The 23,255-nt window shown below is 34.7% G+C and overlaps 1 protein-coding gene and 3 pseudogenes across 2 annotated transcripts; 2 read left to right on the top strand and 2 right to left on the bottom strand.

Moving 5' to 3' along the window:
* Positions 1-5,715: 5,715 nt before the first annotated feature.
* Positions 5,716-8,415, bottom strand: LOC146906542 (uncharacterized; annotated as a pseudogene).
* Positions 8,416-11,440: 3,025 nt separating this feature from the next.
* On the bottom strand, positions 11,441-12,011 carry LOC146906543 (uncharacterized). Its single transcript, XM_085728867.1, has 2 exons — positions 11,784-12,011; positions 11,441-11,695 (listed from the first exon to the last, which is right to left on the bottom strand). Exons 1-2 carry the CDS (start codon positions 12,009-12,011, stop codon positions 11,441-11,443), a joined length of 483 nt encoding a protein of 160 aa, XP_085584993.1.
* Positions 12,012-15,199: 3,188 nt separating this feature from the next.
* Positions 15,200-15,854, top strand: LOC146906544 (uncharacterized; annotated as a pseudogene).
* A 1,778-nt stretch (positions 15,855-17,632) lies between these two features.
* LOC146906545 (hydroquinone glucosyltransferase pseudogene) lies at positions 17,633-21,097 on the top strand (annotated as a pseudogene). Its single transcript, XR_015020610.1, has one exon. The product of XR_015020610.1 is annotated as a hydroquinone glucosyltransferase pseudogene (transcript).
* The last annotated feature ends 2,158 nt before the right edge of the window (positions 21,098-23,255 follow it).

Consider the following 23,255-nt stretch of genomic DNA (forward strand, 5'->3'; position numbering starts at 1 on the left):
TGTGTAAATTGCTAAAACAGCCACTACTATTGATATATGGGATACTTGGCCAGATGAAGGGGCCGAATATATTGCAGAGGAGTCCAGAGCTTATACTACCAGCTGGTAGCTGTGTTGTGCGGTCATGGTTAACACAATCTTCTTGCTTGTGATATACTAAGTCTTTAAACTAAGACTTTAAACTTATATGTTAAATACATGCACAATAGAATAATCTACACAAATGCCATCAATTATATGTCTTGAGCACCGTATAGAATTTCATTCATTAAATGTCCACTATATGTTAGATATGTCACCATCCAGTTAATGCTTGTGATTAGCGCCCCCTCCCAATGCATTATCTAATAATGGTAAATTACATGGGAACCAAGATCCATATATTGTTGATACTTATAAAACTTAGATATGTCTTCCCACTAAGTTTAAAATGTGTGGAATACAGAAGAATTGTGCATTGCCTATCAATGAGACGTTTTAAAATTAAAAAGGATGACTCCTATATAAAAATGTATGTGCAATCATTGAAATGTTGATTATCAACTTAAGGTATTACGCCAATTTTACCCGTGCTATTATGATTATACATTAAGTAGTTTCTTGATAAGTAACAATTATATTACGAAAAAATTGAAATGATAAGTGTTTAATAGCTACTATAATATATTAACATTAGGACTATAATATCATAATTTAATCTAATATTTCACATTTTAATTTTTTCAGTGGTCAACGTACACTTTTATAGTTAACCTCTATATTATCATAATGTAGACAATACCTTTCATGCTTATTTTTAATCAATACGATAGTTAACAGTCAAAGTTACAGAAACACCGCAATTTAGCAAATGCATTAAGTATACTTAATTTTTGTATATACGCAATGCTGATTGGATAAACAAATAACACAAAGTAAAAAATCCACACAGTTATCGGCGTAATTTAGTAGTTTAGTATCCTAACAAACTAATATTAGTCGACAATTACGAAACTCAAGACTACACCCCGTTATTATACGTCTAATGAGCACAATGCCTATAATTAGAAGAAATTAAACATTATACACCGAATTTGAATGAAAAAGCAGCTAAATAAAAATTGAAAACATCTCCGAAAGGTTTGTCGCTAATGAGGCAATGGACGCCCTACATCACTTCACATTTTCTCCACCTTAACAGCTTTCAACTTCGGTGGTTTGTTTGATCACACTTGAGCAATCTCATCTTCCACATCAGGTGCATCCAAATTCTCACCAGTCCTTTTCCCATTTGACTTGTTACATGGAGTAACTTCTTCGACAGCTTTTTCAGTCCCAGCAGCCTTCTTATCAGACTTGGTTGAATCACCACCCTCAATTAGCAGGTTCTGTTACATAAAACAAATCATATATCTGTAGGGGTGTGCAAAGTTAAAACCAAACCAAAACCAAAACCAAATATTGGTTTTGGTTTTGTTCCTGAAACCACTTCACTAAAAACCAGTTTTTAAGTACAACCAGTTTGGATATGGTTCAGAACCGGTTCGGAACCGGTTTGAAACCGGTTTGTCAAAAAAACCAGTTTTTTGAACTAAACCAGTTTTTTTATTCAAACCGGTTTTAAACCAGTTTTTTTATTCAAAATCCGGTTTTAATCCAGTTTCCAAAAAAAACAAATTTTCCATTTTTTTTGCAAATTCTAAATTTCATTCAATAACATATATCTACTTCAAAAAGAATCAAACCGGTTTTAAAACTAGTTTTCCATAAGTTTTGTAAGTCACGACAAAATCAATCCAATCATTGTACACCAATAATAGTTACAGTCATCCACCATTGTACACCAATAACATTTACAATCATCCAAAAAAAACTAAATAAATCTTGTGAATTATGATGCAATCATTCACCAAGAAAGCTAACAACAAATAGAAATGCAATCATCCATCCTAAACCAAGACTCTTAACATCATTGGCAGTGTAAAATTCTGGAATTTGTTTTGCAATAGGTGGACTCATTCCAAACAAGTAGCTACCAAACCCACCTACACAAAAAAATCAACAAAGGCAGTAGAGTTGGTCAAAAGGTGTCATAATGCAGTAGAGTATTATTTAATATCAATGCAGTGAGTAAGTAGTACTAAGAAATGAACTCAAAGCCATCTAGATTTATCTTGAGAATTCATGAACAAGTGGGAATCACAGTAAACCAGGAAGATTATAACTACTCTCTGGAAAAATGAACTTAGCAGACAAAAAGAATAAAAACAGTAAACCAGGAAGATTATAACTACTATGAAAGAACAAAATATATTAAAACAGTAAAATAGAGGGAAAAGGTAGCAATTAAAGATATGTTACCTTGATCACACAACTCTATTCTCACAGACCCTATGGCAGAAAATGCGTAGCTAAGGAAGAAATTCAAATGGTTTTATAATTTTTTTTAGAGGAGTTCCTTCCATAGCAGAGAGCTGAGTTCATTCCTTCCATAGGAATTGTGAGACTAGATGGCTTTAGCCTAATGAGGCCATAGGAATTGCAACAATACCAGCATTATATCCTCAAAGCAAAATAACTAGTTAATTCATCACCAACTCAACCAGTTTAAAAATTACTAAAAATATGTTTGGAAGAGTTTATACAGTATGTCAGAACATAAGCATTAAGCACTTGAACCAAAATGCTAGTGCACTCAAAAATCAGAGTACAATCAAATTGAGGCTGCACCGACTGTTCTTTGCAGAATTAAAGATCGCAACATGACTATTACCATTATTAAAACCTTGGTCCTTAATTAAATACTCTAAAATTACTACTAGCATATTGAATAATTACAACAATAAGTATCTCTTAAACTCTAAAATTGGTGCACACTTTCTAGTAACAAACAGATAAGTTCACCAATTTTTCCATGACAGAAATGCAAAAACTAATATTGGATGGGAGAAATACCTTCAATCATCATCATCAAGCCTCAAAGAAGCCGAATGGCCATCAAAATTTAATTGAGAAAGAATATCTGCAAACACAAACATTTCATTACGTATCAAGCCATATTTTAATATAGTAAAGATCATCTTCAAGTCTTACCTTGCTCAAGTTCATGTAGAGTGTCAAGATCATCATTTGTAACCAGGGATGAAGTCTCAATGTCTTGATCTTTTACTTTAAGCCAATCCTGGGTGCAAACCAATGCTTCCACGGTTGTTGATGATAGAGAACTTCGATATGGATCAAGGACCCTTCCTCCGGTACTGAAAGCAGATTCAGAGGCAACTGTAGTGACAGGTATAGCTAATATTTCTCTTGCCATTCTTGCCAGGACTGGATACCGGTTGGAATTTTCCCTCCACCACATTAAGACATCTAACTCCCCTTCTGCCTCTAAATCAGCAGCCAAGTACGAAGTTACTTCAGAACCAGATCTAGTGCTTCCACTTGACTTGTAGAATGGATCAAAGCCATAGGGATCAGATTGTCCACTTACTTGGGATCGGTTTTCTTGTGAGTTAGCAGAAGACTCCCCAATCCAACCATTATACTCATTGAAAAGTGAATTGAAACTTGAATATACTTTGTCTTTGAAACACTTAGCCTCGTCACTACCAAAGTGATTATCGGCATACCAAATGATAAACTTCTGTTTGTGTCTAGGGTCTAATACCAGAGCAATTAGTAGCAACATGTTCAGGCTATTGGGATCTCCCCAATACTTATCATACTTAATCTTCATACTTACAGCCATATCTTTTATACACTTATCTGGATGATTGCACATTTCTTTTATCTTCTTTCCAATGCCAAATACCTCAAACATGTACATATTGCTAGTTACATAGGACGAACCAGAGAGACGCACAGTAGCATTGTAAAACAGCTCTAAAAACGGGAGAATAGAGCGCACATATTCCCAATCCCCGGGCAAAGGGAGACCTTTTCCTTTCCGTAACTCTTTGACATATGTATGATCTTGCATCTCCAACAATGCAAATGTTAACATGTGTTTAAGTGCAGCATTAAGCATTAAATAGCTAGTATTCCACCTTGTTTCAATATCTAGGTTGACAAAACCCTTATATTGAACCTTTTGTGGATCAATGCATGCCTTGAATCTTTGTAACCTAGAAGAGGAAGCTTGAACATACCTCACTGCACCACGAATCCTCAAAACTTCTTTCTCAATATCCTTTAGACCTTCTTTCACGATTAAATTTAAGACATGTGCACAACAACGAGTATGAAAATACTCTCCTCCCATAAGTAAACCATCAGGCATAAGGGCTTTTTTGAGTTGCGATATTCCAACATCATTAGATGATGCATTATCGACTGTCATAGTGAGCACCTTATTTAACCCCCAAGCAGTCAAACAATTCCACACCGTCTGAGCCATTACATCTCCTGAGTGGCCTGACACTTGACAAAAATTTAAAATCTTCTTCTGTAACTTCCAATTGTTGTCAACAAAATGAGCCGTCAAAGACATATAGCTATAGTTTTGGCAAGAAGTCCAAAAGTCAGTGGTTAGGCAAACTCTACCACAATGTTGGGAAAGGAATGTCTTCAACCTTACTTTTTCGTTGCCCCACATTTGCAAGATGTCACGTGATAATGTAGTGCGTGAGGGAATCTTAAATTGTGGTATTCCAAGGTTCAAAAAATAATGAAGTGATTCATGATCCACCTTTCTAAAGGGAAGCTCAAGACCTATGAACACTTTACCCAATGCTCTTCGAAGTTCCATTTGATCAAACTTTGAGATTGCAGATGAATTCCCTTCCATATCTGCTGTTGAGCATGAACCTGATTTTTGCTTCTTGTTCCTATCTTCCTCTTTGTGTTTCAGCCAATGATTTCTCATTGAACTCGTTCCACCGCTAAACTTTATCTCCTTAGGACAGTAAATACATTTTGCTCTCTTTTCCTCCTCTGAAACAACTATAAAGTGATCCCATGCTTCTGAGTGATTCTTGCGTTTCTGAGAGGGAGGAGGTAATGGATTGGCAGCAGGGGTAGGACTAGAAACCTCATGCTCTGATGTTTCAGAGGTTGGAAAGTCACGAATATCCATCACTGCAATAGTTAACAAAATCAGTGAGTTCACCATCAGAACTAATTTGGATTTATAATGATCATCCTAACTAAGATAACAAATATAACCAACTAGCAACATATCAGAACTAATTTGCTATCTTAAATAATTCAAGTGCTAAATTAGTGATCAATTTTTTATAGTTGCATATAGAGATGAAGTTCAGAGTAAACATATATATGCAGCCCTCAATTACAGGAATTCCACCATCAAGTTAACAACAAATGAACCAACAACATGATGAGTTTCACCACTGTACACAAACAGAAAATATTTTCAGCTTATTTCTAAAAGCTCTTATATGAAAACAACTTATGAAAACTTTAGGTAACCAACATGCTTGTACCATTTTAACACACAATTGTAAGTTGTAACCTTACCATTCATTTCCTCGAAGAGTAATTGTAATTGATCAATCAAGCTTTAACTTCACAGCACCATAACAATGCAGGTGGTCACAATCAAAGTATCAAAACGAAGGTCATAAACAAAGTTCAGATATATGTGTAACTCACAAATTAATAGAAGCTAAATAGAAGCAAAACTAATAAGCAGAAGCCGTAAGCAAAAGCTATAAGCAGAAACCGAAGCATAAGCTATAAGCATAAGCTATAAACATGAAGGAGTTGTAAGGAAAAGCTCTAAGCCGAAGCGATACAATAAGCAATTAGAAGGTATAAACAGTTAGAAGCCGTAAGCACAAGCTGTAAGCAAAAGCATAAGCAAGACGATAATGCGATGAAGAATGACGAAGTTACCTAACACGACGAAGGAGTGAACGAAGCTCGCCGGAGCTTAATCGCGCACGGTGGTCGACGTCGCCGTCGCCGGAGAGTAGAAATTGATTTGCGGGATCATGGTTGCGAATTTGAGCAAATTAGGGTTGTGAATTTTGAGATTTGGGAATTGGAAAAGAGAAAGAAAATGGAAATCTGAAATGGTTAAAATCTGGATCCGAATTTTAACCGGTTTGGATATCCAACCCGTTTAAAATGGGTTGGTTGTAACCCATTTACAAAAAATCCAGATATTTTAAAGTGGACTGGATATGGTTATGGGTTTGGGCCTAAAACTGGTTGATATGCACACCCCTACATATCTGATAGTAAGAGTATGGTAGAATTGTGCTTGCATGTAATATTGATAAATTAAATGGGAAATCATATCCTTATCTGATGTCCTACCTCAATTGGTTTTTGATTAGACAAATCCAGGAGGTTCACAATTTGCTGGTCGGCTTCTTCCTCATCAGCAAGCACCTTTATGGTTCAAACAAATATTGTTCAAAATGTCACTAAACGTTTTAGCGTAGAGAATCACATGTTCTATAAATGTTCCATTATTAATTACACTATTCAATTTTTATTATGAATAGCAGTTCTACCTTTATATTGTGCAACTGAATGAATTGTTTAATCAGATTAGAATCGTCGGATGTCCGTTTTACTAAATAATTCCGCCAGTTGTGCAGCAGGTTCCCATCAGTGATTTCCAAAGATCAGAAATACTTCAAGATCAGATGGATAACCTCTGATATTATCACCCTAACAAAGCAAACAAATCAATGAGTATGGTTAATTTCCAAAGCTTATAAAAACCAAATCGAACTCACAGTAAAAATGACGCTAACATTGTATACACCATGTTTACCTGCTGGGCAGCATCTATCAATTCTTGAACACTTCTACCAACAAAGATTTGAACATTTCTATCAAACAATATGAAACTTGTAGAACCGGTGGTATCCATGACCTGAACATGTAGCTTGTACCTAAATACAGGGATACGCTGCCATTAACTTAAAAATTGCACTCAAATTGACATGCTCATTTTAAAGGGATGCACACTATCAATTGGAACATCATTCCTCCCTTGCTTACACCTTCCGCAATACATCCTTTCCGCAACAACTCTCAGTCTACCAGCGCACTTGGAGCATGATTCATAAAACCAACCATACTCAGCCTCAATGTCACAAACAGTTGCAAGTACTACTCCCATACAAGACTGAATTAAGGCAAATACGATAAACAACATTTAGAATTAAAAAAACAAAAAAAAAACATTCAGTCCAACACACTGGTGGATATATTAACTTACATCCATTGACTCTATCAAATCCTCGATCGTCATCATTCGCGATTGAAGCATGTCATCAGCCAAAGGCACTGTCATTGTCCCGGTGAATTGACTCACACCCTGAGACACAGCAATATCCACACCCTCAAGCCTAATACACAAAAAAGACAGCATGCTCCATTAGTACACAATTACAACGTCTCTAGGATATATGGATTTGCCATATCTAATTGATACTTACTTGCTCCTGTATTCCTTTATGCTAGGTTCTTCAGAATCAACAATCAGCTTAGTGCCGTTAAATGCGTTGGACACTTCCATGACTCCAAAATATTTTTTGAGCTTGCACAGTTGCAACCCAACAACCAATGGCGAAGATGAATCATTAGATGTCAGAAATGAATGCATTTGCCTAGCATAATCCTCCCAAAGTGAACAGTGGATCTGATTGTTCTTGCACACACAATAACATAAGAGAACTCGAATGTTAAATGATTGCAGCAGTTTAAAAAGAACGAACATAACATGAAAGAACGACCACAGTGATATGTACTTACTCAGAGTCTTCCAAAGTTATGTCAATAAGTTTGCTCTTTTTCCCATTAACCTCCTTCTCCCTGATATCTTCTTTCTCTACAACATGACCTATGACATCTGGAAAAGAGACATCTAGCCCTAATTAGTATACAAACTAATTTTTCGAGATAAAAAAGTAAATTGAAATTAGTCAAAGTAAATAAGAGTATAAAAAATGAATTCACCAATGTATTGACCCTCTCTGTCTGCTACCAGGATGTCCTTAAACGGCATGAAATCGTATTGATTCATTGGAATGCTACTTTCATCCAGTTTTGTAAATGATGTTCTATCAATAAGGTTTAGTTTGTACTTATGCTTGGTTGTAGCATATTTTGGATCATTCTGCATCACCAGCACGTTTTCAACTTAATAGGCTGATCCTTCCTGAACCTCCGCCTTAATTTTGGGGATCAAATGCTTTTTTGCAGTGGCCTCTATCATACGCAACTGCAAATAAGTGGAAGACAATAGTGAGACGTAAGTACTATAAATTATTAAAACAGAGTAATATCAGAAGGTGCTTAAATAAATGCCTTATCATCGAGCAGCAACATGTGGATGAATGTCTCTTCATGAGGTCTGTTGAAATCAGTCACCGTCCACATGCGTGCAACACGAACATTGAGCTTATACTTTACTCTTCCAGCAACAATAGTAGAAACAGGTGTGAAAACTGGAGCCATTAGCTATTTTCGTTGAGATAAATTCTATGAGTGGCTGATCAGTTGCTATGCGTTGGAATAGTGAGATATGGAACATATAAGCTCCCTTCACCTATTTATGCTTGTGTACACAATTGTTTTTGGGGTTGGGATAGTGCCAATCATTAATGACATATGCATTCATTTCTAATTGTTGATTGCAACGTTTCAAAATTAATATTCTGCACAGATGCATGTACTGCCTAGGTAACAGATATTTCATATATTTTGGTATTTTGTGTGTGGCAAACTTTGCAATTAATGATTGTTGGAACCGACCATCCCAATCATTTACCTCTTTGTAAGGCATATCAAAACCTATGCTAATCATTGACCTCTTTATAATTCTTGCTGGAATTCAAAAAGGCATAAAAATATCACCATACAAACAAATTGCTCAGCCAATGTATCTTCATGCAATATAAAGATAAATGCACTGTATGTTGACAAATGTATCGGAAACGCCGCAATTTAGACAAAACACCAGATAAACTCTTAAATTTTTTTGTTGGTAACGCATGACTTTGGAATTCTGAAGGCATGAAGATATCGTTTTACTCTCAGGAAAAAAGTTGCAAAGCCATTTTATGGATATGAACGTGTTGTAAAAAAAAATTAGATACACAAACTCTTAATACCTGTCTAAATCTGATGGCCATATTTAACAATAACAACTTATTGTAAATAGTTGCGGTGATACTATATCAAATATGCCTTGTTCATGAATTTGAAGATAACTAACTATGTTGATTATGTCAAATCTGCCTTGGTTAAAAATCTGACTGCACTAATTACAGAGGTTAGAATAACTACCATATTAGTTTAGATTGAGATTTCGCTCTTACTAACACTACAAGAAATCCTGCAATTAGCCAGGGGTGGATTCCTTGTGAAATTGCAAGAATCCCTGGGAAAATGCCATTTGCCAGGACTTTTGTGAGGAGCTGAATCAGTGGCAAATGCGCTCCTAGCAAATTGCTATGCCAGGGCTTTTGCTCCTGGCAAATCTGCGTGGGACACTCTCCTGTCCGAAGCCCTCTTATAACTCTTGGCAAAATCCCTGGCAGGGCCCTAGCAAATTGTCTGACCCAACAACCTACTTACCTGACGCACTGCAGGCTTTTCTGAGGCACTGCAGAACTTACACACTGTCCAATCAGCTGCAGTCTGACCCAAAATATGACAGGAGTATTGCGAGGGGTATACCCCTGGCAAATTGCATAGATAATTTTTTTTAAAAATGGTTTTTAATTGTTTTTTAAAAAAACGTTAATTTCATTAAAATAATTAAAATTAATTATTAAAATAAATTTAAAAACAATTTTAAATTTCTTTTTTTAATTTCATTATTTTAAAATCATTTAAAATAATTTAAAAAACATAATTAAATGTTTTTTTAATTTAATTGCTTTTGTTTTTTTACCTCATGCGCCCACTGCTCTTGTTTTTTTCCTCAATCCTTGGAGGCATTCCTGTTAGAAAATAATAGCATTCACCATTAGTATTCATTCATATTCAAAATAATATCATTACAATATAGCACAATATAGAACTAAGTCAACAATACACAACCTAAAAGAAGAATCATTTGAATATACGGGACACCTCACAACCCCACAACAGCAAAACTAGCCCAGCCTAAACATGCTAAAACCGCACACAATCAGGAGCAGAACCTTAGCAGAAAAAATCTACTAACAAACAGCTGATAAAAGAACAAAACCGCAGCAGAAAAACGAGTTCCACCTCAGACAACAACAAAACAGTAAAACGAGTTCCTTCACAATACATATCATTTTTTTTTCAATTATTTCGGCCAGCATAAACAGCAAATGGAAAAGCAGATCCAAAGAGAAGCTTCACAATTTTTTCACATAAACAGCAACAAAAATCAACACACCACATTATAATTAAACTAACCTGTTAAACAGAAAAGAAAAGCATATCCAAAGAGAAGGCGTGACAGGAGGAGGAATTGAAGTCAGATTTGCAAATGGGTACAACATTGTTGTAGCAAACAAAACAAAATTAAGTCAATAAATAAGTTTAACATTTATTGTAAAAAAAAAAGAAATATAAGTGAATTTTTTTTTTACCAAATAAGAAAAGTAGGAGATGAATGTATTGGGGAGAAGGAAGAAAAGAGAGAAGAAAAGAGAAAGAGGAATTGTTTTTCTTGTAACAATGAAGGGCTGAAGGTACACATGTTAATATATTATAAAAGATGCCAAGGCCATAGCCAGGAGATGCCCCTGGCTAAATGTAGGGAGCAGTCAACGGTTCAGGCATGGCAGGCTTTGCAGGAGAATGGTCTAATCTCTATTTGCTTTTGCAGTGGTGAGGTCGCTTCTGCAGTACCTTTGCAATTTGCCAGGGGCTCTCCCTCGGATTGCTCCTGTCTTTACCTGACAAAACTCAGTTTTTGCAGACCAATTTAAAATTTATCTTCCTGCCTAAAATGATGCCAGGGGTTATGCGAGGGCCATGTCCTGTGTAATTTCCCACCATGTTTCCCTGGCTTTACTCCTGGCAAATTTCCCAGGGGTTCATGCTCCTGGCATAATTCCCTGTCTAATTGCAGGATTTCTTGTAGTGTAAAATATTAAGAGTTATAAACAACTATTGCAACTTTGAAATATGAACGCTATCCTCATTAATCAAGTCCAGGTCTATAAGTTGGATCTATCTGAATCATATTGTTGGTATTCATGCATGCGCGCAAAATTAAACGAATATCTGGATTAAGAGCGTTGCATCAAAGGAAAATAGAACAAAGATTTGTTTGTATGCATTGGACCATATCCAAAATTAGGTTCAATAATAACAGCCATAAGAGACCTTGCCTTACAAATATTTATTGATCAAGCCAAAACATACGATATAATAGAACAAACAGACCCTACAAAAAGAGAACACCCCACATTATTACAGTTTAGACTGATTGGAAAAAAACTAATGAACATAATAAGCATAACATAAGCATGTCCAAACAACAGACTATCCAATCCTATTTCCGGATCACACGAAGGTAAAGCACTTCATTCTTTCCAGCAACAGGTGCACCAAGCAAGATTTTCGATCCTTGACGAAGTCTGCGAGCAAGAACCATCCTTTTCCAGCCACCTCCAATCTTGAAAGAACCTCCATCATCAATACGGTACATCAAAGTGCAACCCCAGACGTTGCCATTATCATCCACAACCTTCACAGATGTCATTTCAATGTCCAATGTGGCCTGGCAGAATCTAATATAAGAAAGCTCCTATAATCCAATTAAAACACTCTGTTAATAAAAAGAAATCTCAATAATTTAATTCAGAATAAACAATTAGAGCAAAATCTACACTCACAACACTGCCAGATTCATAATCATCAGCTGTCAATCTCTTCTCATACGAAAAATCAAAGTTAAAGTTGTCATGAGCAAAAGGAGAAGGGAGAACATCAAATTCATGGAAAGACAGCATCTGTCTCTCAAGTTCAAATTTCATAGGAGGGTTAAACTTAGGGGTTGCAATTTTCCCACCAAACCTATCCTTCAAATATATCCCAAACTTGCCCCTACCAACATACACCATTGAAACCCAAGATCCAAGACGGACGTTGAAAAAATCCTTGAGGGCGAGCCAACCTATTGTGAGATAAATTCATCCATTGTTTCGCTCAACCAAAACCTCAAATTCATTGTAGTTACGGTCCACCAACGTTGCATAGCGACCAAGTTCGTCACCAAAGTCATGGACAAATAGGGTTGGCAAAACAACCATTCCCTAAAATGCAAAACTTACAAAATCAGCAACTAAATCAATATATTTAGTGGATATGTTAAACATTTAGAGACTTACATATTCAACGTCAAGATCGACTTGATAGGTTCGGTATTTGATTCGAAGATCATTGACGATCTTCTCCAACTCGGTCGTCGGGTTTGGATTCAAATCCTCTGAATTACGAAAACATGAACATATCTCAGTATAGCAGCGGTAAAATTGAAAAATTTACAAAAATCAAACAAAAAGGGCTGCACATACCGGTGATGGAGTAGTATGAAAGCAAAACCTGTATATCAGCCATAGCCATTGCAAAATGTAACTGATTGCAATTTAGAAAGGATGAGAGTAGAACAGAGTGAATGGAATATATTTATACTATCAGTGAAACCATATGCCATAAAAGCGCATAAACTTGGTACACCACATTTGCATGGGAAAATAAAGGCCATTTTAATTTGACGGCATAAGTTGGAAAGTCTGTCTACAATGCATCTTGAAACGTATTGCAAAGAGGGAAATATTTGAATATCCCACGTGTGTTGTGATTGCCGCATATAATCAAGATTAGATGTAAGGATGTAAATCATTGGCGCATTAAGAGAATAGATCCAAGGGTTGATATTATTTGGCGCCTAAATACAGTAGAATTAGGGTTTGCAGTGCTAATAGGAGTGTTAACTAGGATTAGGAATAAGATATATATATATATATATATATATATATATATATATATATATATATATATATATATATAGGGTGTATCAAATGAAAGCACTATTTAAAATGAGAGATGAGAGGGTTAAATCACAACCCTTGGATCAATCTTTATTGTGTTACTTAATTTTTAAAACCACATTGTACAATCTTTTTCATTCCTTCCTTCCCCATATGCCAGCTTCTTCTCTCGCCGTCCTTTCATCTCTCAGTTGCTATTATGGTTTATTTTTCTTCTTTCAAATGTTATTTTTCAAGATCCAGTTCAAGGCAATTCTGATGTATCATGGCTGATTTAATTTAAAAAAACCAAAGAGAAATTGGGAAAAATATGAATTGTTCTCATATGATTCATCTTTTACCTGTAATTAATTAAATATGAATCGTCCAAGCCATTAAAAGAATGAAAAACGTAAATCTTCATGGATTTTATTTCTGCTGCATTTGCTTCATATTTCCGTCGCTAATCAAAAGAATGCAGAATTTTATTCATCAAATTTCATAGTTTATCTCAAATTCATTTTTTTAGTAGTAGTTTTATGCTTTGATACAAAATAGTTTTCTTCTGAAAATTAGTTTTGATGCTGGTAGTTAAAAAAGGAAGAGGAATAGAATTGATGAAACACTGGAATAGGAGAAGTCGATTTGGAAAAGATAAAAACAATGAAAAACGTAATTTGAGAGAGAAGAAAGGAAGTGTGATTCACTGTGTGTAGCAGGCAGGTATCTCAAAAAAATAGCAGCCATTTGATTTGATCCAAGGGTTGTTATTTAACCCTCTCACTCTCATTTTAAATAGTGCTCTCATTTGATACACACACTCTCTCTCTCTCTCTCTCTCTCTCTCTCTCTCTCTATATATATATATATATATATATATATATATATATATATATGAGGGCTGCTAACTTACTCCCACCTAAAAACATGAATGAGTAAGTTAGCAAGTCTACTCCCACTTGCTTTTGACTAAAAAACCAATCCTATCTATTTAAATTATGTTAATAGGAGAAGGATAAATTTGTAAATTTCACTTTATTTTTTCAAACAAAAAAACATGTTTCCTGAATTTGGACAAAAACATGTATGTATACAAAAAAAACCACTCTACCCACCCTCCCTAAAAAAACCACTCTCCTCTGTTGGTTTTAACGTAAATAAAATCGTCACCATAAAAAAATATTACACCACAAAAAAGTAATAAAATCGTAATAGAATGAACGTATGCAATTTTTTTTTTGGAAAATTGATGTTCGTTTAACAAAATTGGAGTAAGCACCTGTACAAAAAAAAATGTATCAGAATATTTTTTGGTGAAGCACAAAAAAAAAGTATCAGAATGAACGTGCATGTAACACAACACCAATAACAATAAACATAAAAACAGTGAAAAGCACGTTTTGTTTTGTTTTGTTTTTTTTTTATGAAAGGAGTTTCCATTTTTGTTTTAATTAATTAAAGGAAAGTTACAAAACTATCCTTGTATTTAAGATGGTTTGAATAGTAGCAAGTTGGTTTTTTGGTGAAATACAAGTGGGAGTAGGCTTGCTAATTTACTCCTTCATGTTTTTAAGTGGGAGTAAGTTAACAGCCCCCTATATTATATATATATATATATATATATATATATATATATATATATATATATAGTTGTCTGTGTAAATATAATGAAAGTATAAGTTTATTTTTGAGATATAATTTTCTTTTAAGCTTATTTATACCTTTAGTCCTGGTAAGTAAGGGTCATTTGAATTTTGGTCCTTGAACTTACTAATCCTTTCAAAACTGACTTGCAAATATTAATCACTTAAAATTTGATCCTTCAACCAAGTTAATGACAACCATGACACTAATTAGCTAACGTGGAAATGGTGATTTGGTTAAGTGGCAGTCTGACTTAGCAAAACTTGGTGTGAACGGACAAAAATACCCCTGAGCTTATCAAGAAAACGCAAAAAGACCATTATACCCCTGTGTTCACCTCAAAATCTTCACTCCTTCACTTCTCTACAAAACCATTTCTTCTTAAATCTTGAAACCTTTCACCCAAAGGCACTTAACCATGACCACCACCAACAACAACATTCTTCATTCTAGAGAGGTTCAGTATGGAACAATGCAGCACTCGACATTTCATTATGAAAATATCTTTTGATTACATCAAAAGAGAATCTAAACCCAATCACACTCAACATTTTTCCTTCGTCAAGCAAAAGAACCATCATCGATGAAATCGCGAAAATTGAAAATGAAATTAAGCGATTAACTGCATAGAAGGAATGAGTTTAGGTCGGGTGGAGATCGTCAGAAAAGTGATGCCATCGGCGGCAATGGCGATTACTCCAACGACGCGGAATCACATAAAATTTTGTTTCTGGAAACCGCAAGGAAGTTCTAAAGTAATACCGTCAGGTATTACTTCGGCGAAGGTGAATCGGAGGAAATCTTTTTTTTGAAATCGCAAGAAAGTTGTGAAGAAAATCAAAGAAAAACGATTTTTAAAGCGAATTTGATAATGAATTCAGTTAATTATGCGGTTGGATGAATTAAGCATGTGAAAAAGAAAGATGAAGAAATTTCTCAGGTTCAACTGAAGAAATTGTCTGATGTTGAAAAATCGGCGAAGAAATCGTTGAAACAAGGTAGAATTGTTGCAGGCAGGTATAATTCCAATGGTGGTGGTTATGTGACGAAGAGATCGTTTTCGTAGAATATTAATAAGGATTTAGGGAGTGAAATTAGAGATAACAAAAGATAGGAGATACCAGTGGTTTTGTAATGTTATCGAAGATTTCGGCGACGAGGTTTGCTGATGAAAGTCTTAGAGATTGTGGTGCTGCTAAAAGGGTTGATGAATTTAGAGAAGATGAAGTCAAGGGTAAAATTGTCTTTTTGCATTTGTCTGATAGGCCCGGGGGTATTTTCGTCCGTTGACACCAAGTTCTGCTGAGTCAGCAAGACACTAAGCCACTCGACATTGCCATGTCAACTAATCAATGACGTGGGAGTAATTAACTAGGTTGAGGGACCAAATTTTAAGTGATTAATATTTGCAGGTCAGTTTTGAAAGGATTAGTAAATTCAGGGCCGTCCCTAGGGAGGTGCAAACAACTCAATGGAGCTGGGCCTCCCCAATTTTGGGGCCCAAAAGATATTTGTTTTTTAATATAAAATGCACTGAAAATAATAATATATAGGCGTAGCATTGCAAGATTGAGAGTACAAAACATGTGGCCCAGTGGTTTAACTTGGCAGTGTAAGTGTAGTGCTCAGGGGCTGCAGTTCAATTCCCAGGAATGCCATATTTTCAATTCCCAGTGGTGGCGGCGCTTCTTGAACAACTACTAATTCGGGTCTTGTCTTTGTTGCTTCCATTGGGAAGTAAAAAGAAACAAGAGTGATGTTCTGAAAGAGAGGAGGGTGATACTAAAATGTTTTTGATTAAGGATAAGGCTTTACGGTTAATATTTGGTATATAAATGGTGATCACGAAGAAGAATGAGAGTGGAATATCATTAGAAATTCGTACATAAAAGGTGAGAAAGATGATGTGGTGTTGTTGTGTTGTTATGGGTTTGAGTTTAATGATGAAGATGTTGAAGGATAAGAGAGAATATGTGAGGTTGGATCAAAGTGAGGGGTTTGTTATTGTTGTTGGGATCTTGAATGAATATGATGAAGGATAAGAGGGAATATGCTCATGATGTTGTTGATGTTGAAGTAGAAGTGTTGAATTTGTGTGTTGGGTTAAAGTCAATTTTGTTTCTAGATATGAGTTTGGGTTTCTTTGAATTTTTTAAGATGAAGATTAAAAGGGTTTGTGAAATAGTGTTCATGGTCATAGAAGATGAAGATTGATTATATTCTTCAATCTAATTTTATTTTTAAAAAAAGTGTAATAAATAAATAAAAAGGCCATGGAGAAAATGAAGTAAAAAAAAAAAGTAAAAAACAAATTAATTATACCGTCAGTACGCCACACAAGCAAAAATTACATAGTTAGTGTGTCAAGTCAACATTTTTGTACCGTCAGATGACATACAAAATCAAAGAATATTTATATTACAGGGTTGAATCTAATTTTCTTATAAGGATAATCCAAAAGTTGTTAATATTACAGGGCTTAAACATATATTAACCCTTGTTTATTTTTACTACAAATAGTAAATATTTGTTTTACCCTTATGGTGCTAGTTTAATTTAATGATAAAAGTTTAATCTTGTAACTTAAAATACAAGGTTTAAATCCTCTCGATAATGTTTGTAGAATGGATAAATAAAAATTTCTACATTTCCAAAAAAAGATTAAATGGTAAACGACTTTTTTTAGACAATTTTTAGTGCTCTAACCCTTAAGGAATTGAATTCAAAGCAAGAAATTCTTCTTTCTAAATTTCAATTATAACAGCATCCCAAAGAAAGGGAACTTTGCAACCATTTCCCAAACAAACAAGAAATATGACTGATTGTTGATAATGTTAAAATAGATATAATGTTTTAGTTGCATATGCACTTACATCAGCATGTAACAGTCAAAATAATGAACAAAGAGAAGACAACTTTTGCCTCTGATGACATCCTTACTTACGCAGAAGACTTGCATGTTACTCAAAAAAGAAACGTTGAACACTTGCATATAATTTACAGCAAACGCATTTTTTAATACTAAAAAATGTTTAAACAAGTTGAAATTGAGTTGTCTATCTTGAGATATATTTGTATATTTTCCATCAAGAGATACTCAAACATACAATTAATGCACCTTATTTTTCTCTCTCACATTAACTTTTTTTAGTGGATGATAGAAACAAATTTCTACATATTCTCCAGAAAAATAGGGAAATGCGTTGAAAGAAAACAAGAAGATGGAGAATCAGTCCATCATGATTCTTCCAATTCCTTAAAAAAATCTATTCTTTCCATCAAAAATAAAACTTTGATTGGATTAAATCTTGTGCTGGTGATGATTCATTCTGATATGTTGTTAAACAAGGTTCTCTCAAAAAGAGTAACATCACAATCAAATTCGGAACCGAAGCAGGAAACACTCCCACACGTTTTCAGCCGCTTCTTGGAACTTCTTTCATTCGTCAACATGGTAGAAGAGGAGATGTATGACTGTTTACGTTTTGCGGCGGAGAGGCAAGGACTCCCAATCTCTCACGTAGGAGATCCATTCCGACGCGACGAAGATTGTGTTAAAAGATGGTGATGATCATTGGAGATATCGCTTAATCAGTTAGAGATTGATATGTAGAGGTTTCGATTTTCAGATTCGACGTTAGCTTGCTGGTGCAGTGTTTGTGCATGGGGTGATTGTTACGGTGTCCAAGGGGCATGGTCTACAGAATATGGGTGGTGGTTAACTTGTGCGGTGATGGTGATTGCAATGATGAAGATGGTGAAAGTTTATTTTTTTTGTTTGAGTAATTGTCAAAGTTCTCGTTTTTCTTTTAATGATTTCTGAAAGTTATTTGGTTAACACCTATACGTTTCTATTTCCATTTAAAAAAAAAATTGCTAATTAACATGATAGAGAAAAAGGCTATAAATGTTAATAAGAGAGAGAAAAAAAGGTGCATTAATTGTAACTTAGACTGTGCAACATTGCACAGGTTAGAAAAATAGAGATTAGGTAATCATATAAAATATTTGTCGTGTCCCAAAATTACTGAACTATTTTTATGAAAAATCGTCCCAAAATGACTATACCGTTCAAGTTTCGATACAACACTAATTAGGCTTTTTTGTTGCATGCCTTGTGCGCAATGATTCACTTTTGATAATAACATATATCAAATTTGGTTTGTTAAAAAAAACATTAATTAGGTTTTTTTTTGATTGTATATTATAATTAATACTACTTTTCTGAAGGATGCAATTAATGGAAAATGATAACATGTATCCCAAGAGCACATGTTAAAGCTCGAAAAATATGTCAATTTATTTCAATAAAGATGAAAATTAATTTTCATAGAAATATAATTAATATCACTCATAGTTTAATACTATCCTCCACTTGCATTTATGATAAATTTGACTATAGCAATACATGATGAAGATATTTTGATAAAAGTATTTCTCTTTTTCATTTAAACATGCTCCACTATCCCAAAATATAAGCAAAAATTGGCAACTAAAGTGAATGTATTTGGTTCAAAATTTATATCAAATACAACAATTTATGTGGACTCATTTTTGCTTACATTTGAAGACGGATGGAATATTTCTTAATATCACTTTTTAGAAATATATTCAACTAAAAATATCAAGCATGCCATAAGAAAAGTCTGTATTCCTCAAAGAAAAATCGGTATTATCCACCGCTTTTTCAACTACTATGTAAACTAAACTATTTAATAATTACGCCGTATGATATTGTTTTCTTTTTGAGGAAAATTATGTCATACGAAATTGACCAACAACACTTACTTCCCTATATATAAAACACATATCTTTGTAAACATAACAAAATCACTTACAACTATTGTAGTCCATTCCAATGGCAAAAACAACCCACATAGCTGTTATTCCATGTCCTGGTTTCAGCCACTTAGTCCCAATAGTAGAATTCAGCAAACGTTTAGTCACAAACCATCCAAATTTTCATGTCACTTGCATCATTCCCTCCCTTGGTTCACTACCAGATTCATCAAAAGCATACCTTGAAACAATTCCACCAAACATAAACTTAGTTTTTCTTCCACCAATCAATAAACAAGACTTACCTCAAGGAGTATACCAAGGAATCCTAATTCAACTCACAGTTACACACTCACTACCATCAATTCATGAAGCTCTCAAATCAATAAATTCAAAAGCACCTTTAGTTGCTATAATTGCTGATAAATTTGCATTTGAAGCACTAGATTTTGCCAAAGAGTTCAATTCTTTGTCTTACCTTTACTTCCCTTGTTCAGCTTTTGTACTTTCTTTTTATTTACATTGGCCAAAACTTGATGAAGAGGTTTCATGTAAATACAAAGAATTACAAGAACCTATAAAGTTACCAGGATGTGTACCAATCAATGGTATTGATCTTCATACAGTAACAAAAGATAGATCAGGTCAAGCTTACAAAATGTATCTTCAACGTGCTAAAGGTATGTATTTTGTTGATGGAATCTTGTTTAACAGTTTCCTTGCATTAGAATCAAGTGCTATAAAAGCATTGGAACAAAAGGGTGATGGAAAAATCAGTTTTCTTCCTGTGGGACCCATTACGCAAATAAGGTCAAGTAACAATGATGATGATGTTGGTGATGAACTTGAATGTTTGAAGTGGTTGAAAAACCAACCACAAAATTCTGTTTTGTATGTTTCTTTTGGAAGTGGTGGAACACTTTCTCAAAGACAAATCAATGAAATAGCTTTTGGTTTGGAATTGAGTGGTCAAAGATTCATTTGGGTTGTGAGAGCACCAAGTGATTCAGTTAATGCTGCTTATCTTGAAGCTACAAATGAAGATCCTCTGAAATTTTTGCCACAAGGGTTTCAGGAAAGAACCAAAGAAAAAGGTTTCATTTTGCCATCATGGGCACCTCAAGTTGAAATACTTAAACATAGTTCAGTTGGTGGATTTTTAAGTCATTGTGGATGGAATTCAGTTTTGGAGAGTATGCAAGAGGGGGTGCCAATAGTAGCTTGGCCTTTATTTGCAGAACAAGCAATGAATGCTGTTTTGTTATGTGATGGTCTTAAAGTGGCAGTAAGGTTGAAATTTGAAGATGATGAAATTGTGGAAAAGGAGAAAATTGCAAAGGTGGTTAAGTGTGTGATGGAAGGGGAAGAAGGTAAGGGAATGCGTGAAAGAATGAAGAGTTTAAAAGATCATGTTGTTAATGCAGTAAAAGATGAAGGTTCTTCAATACAGACTATGTCTCGGTTGGCTAGTCTATGGGAAAGTTTTGGTGGTATTTAAGAAAATAAATGTTGTTTTGATTTCTTAAAGTTGTTTTGGTTTTGAGGTTTCTAGTTACGTGTGTTTTGATTGTTTTCTTGTAATAAAGACCGGAGGGAATATTTGCTTTTGTATTTTTGTATTTTTGTCCGGTGATGTGGCCATTTTATTGCATGCCTGCATGGTGGACACCGACATAGACAAATTCCATAATTGTTTTTGTAATATAAAGTTTTAGAGATCTCTACGACATAATTACTGTTGTTTTCGGGTTGCATTTAGTCCGTCTTAAAATTTTTGAATTTTAGATTTTCAAAGTGATATATTTGAATTTTTAAATTCTATTTTGTAAAAGAATTTTCATTTACTGAAGTTATTGTTATGTTGAGTCACGACCAGGTCGTTCTCTTTAAAACGTTTCGTGACATTTTCGAAAAATGTGCAAGGCAGACTATCAAACACGCCGCCTCTAAGATAAAACAAGCTCAGCTACAACTGTGAGATTATGCCATTTTCACGTTTAAAGTTAACTTAATTTCACTACAAATTATTTTGCTACATATTCTCTAAAAAATTTCGCCTACTAATCTTCAACTAATTAGGTAAATTATGATTCGTACCTAATCCATAGTTTTTTTTTGTTGTTGTATGAGTGTATCTAATCTATAGCTAGAAAGTATCTACGAATTTGTGAACATTTGACGTATATCTAACCTAAATTTCCTCTACGTCGTGCATTCTACTACTCAACCATGTTGATATTTGCGAATCATTGTTCACTGACCACACGTTCTCACCTATTGATGGCTTTGACATTGCGGTGGTTCAAGAATGCCTTCAACAATTACTATGTACCCAAAACGTAACACTCAAGATAAAGGGTTGAAGTAGACACATAAATGCATTAGGGGAGTAAGATAACTCAAAGGGCATCATAGTCAATTTTCTTTTGGGTTAGCAAGATATTGGTACGATGCGTGGCTAATCTTTGTCGGAGAATTTGTGGGACATACAAATTGGGCTCTCCCCTTCCAACCTGATTTTTTTCATATGTAATAGACGAAAATCGAACCCTAACCACATGCTTAAAGGACTCAAATCCCTTGTTATTTTAACCAATCCATTGTTGGTGGCATAAAGTCTGATCTAAGTCTGACAATCCATTATATTAGCAACTTATGGATTGCAATGAGGTCTTCCATTACTCCCATGATCTAAGTCTGATTTCGTCGTATCCGGTATCCGTTGCAAAGATCAACCTTTGAAAAGATTGGGTACCATGCAACGGATCTAATAAATCAATTAGTATGTGTATCGCAAATCAATTACTTAATTGTAATCTTGTTTTTTGTTTTTTTTAAGAATACTTAATTCTCCAAACTCTTTTCCTTCCTTAATACTTAAATAGGAGGAGTGATACAAGAAGACTAATGCTTTCTTTCATACATAAATCCTTTATGTAATAGTTCTTCAACTTGAGGTACAGTTGAACTCTGCACTTATAGTTGAACTTCCTCATGTTACCATTGAGATTTCTTATGCTCCAATTCTACCCTGCACACTAATTCAAGTATTTAATGTGCATGCCTTTGCAAGAAAATAAAATCAATGTGCTTGTGGAGAAGGTTGCAAAGTTTACCTGGACACTAAAGATTAAATTCTTGGAAAGGTTAGCTTTAGTTTTATTGATTATAAATTCTTCTGAGTGGTCTTCCTTTTTCCTTGGTATAAATTGTTATGGAATTTATGAAAAGAGTAAAATCATTTCTCATTAGTGAATTAGCTGATACAAGGAGTATATATAGTGATACAATGCTCCTAAAATACAAGCTAATCTCAATTATTCACTAAGCTATGTAATATTACTTGCTGCGCAAGTTATTGTTCTAGCTAAACTATTATCATCCTCTTTATTCTCTAACAGCCCCCCACAAGCTGGGACATGGTATATATCAAGCATTCTCAGCTTGGTTATAAGCATATGAAATGGTTGAGGAAGTAGAGGTTTGGTAAAGAAATCTGCCAACTGTTCTTTAGAGGAAACTGGAAGAAGCTTCATCATGCCTCTTTTCTCTGACTAGATGACAATCAATCTCCAAATGTTTTGTCCTTTCATGGAAAACAGGGTTTGCAGCTATATGAATGGCACTCTGGTTGTCACAATAGAGGACATGAGGTTTTGGGAGAGACACATGCAAATCTTTCAGTAAATATAGGATCCATTGAAGCTCACAAGTGGCAGCTCCCAATGCTCTGTACTCTGCTTCTGAAAAGGATCTAGAAACAGTTGATTGTTTCTTAGTTCTCCATGAAATCAGAGATTTCCCAAGATAAAAACATTGACCAGAGATGGATCTCCTAGAGTCAAGGCACCCTGCCCAATCAGCATCTGAGAAACCTGAAAGCAACAGAGAAGAATCTCTAGGAAAGAAGAG

The sequence above is a fragment of the Medicago sativa genome, chromosome 7 (genome assembly GCF_051527215.1).
Source record: "Medicago sativa cultivar Bolivia chromosome 7, Bolivia_mono, whole genome shotgun sequence".
Taxonomy (NCBI): Eukaryota; Viridiplantae; Streptophyta; class Magnoliopsida; order Fabales; family Fabaceae; genus Medicago; species Medicago sativa.

Excerpts from the sequence above, each read along its gene's own strand:
- LOC146906543 (XM_085728867.1), bottom strand. The coding sequence starts at position 12,011 with ATGGTGTATGTTGGTAGGGGCAAGTTTGGGATATATTTGAAGGATAGG. Across the intron at positions 11,696-11,783 it reads ATTATGAATCTGGCAGTGTT|GAGCTTTCTTATATTAGATT; the intron begins GTGAGTGTAGAT and ends ATTGGATTATAG.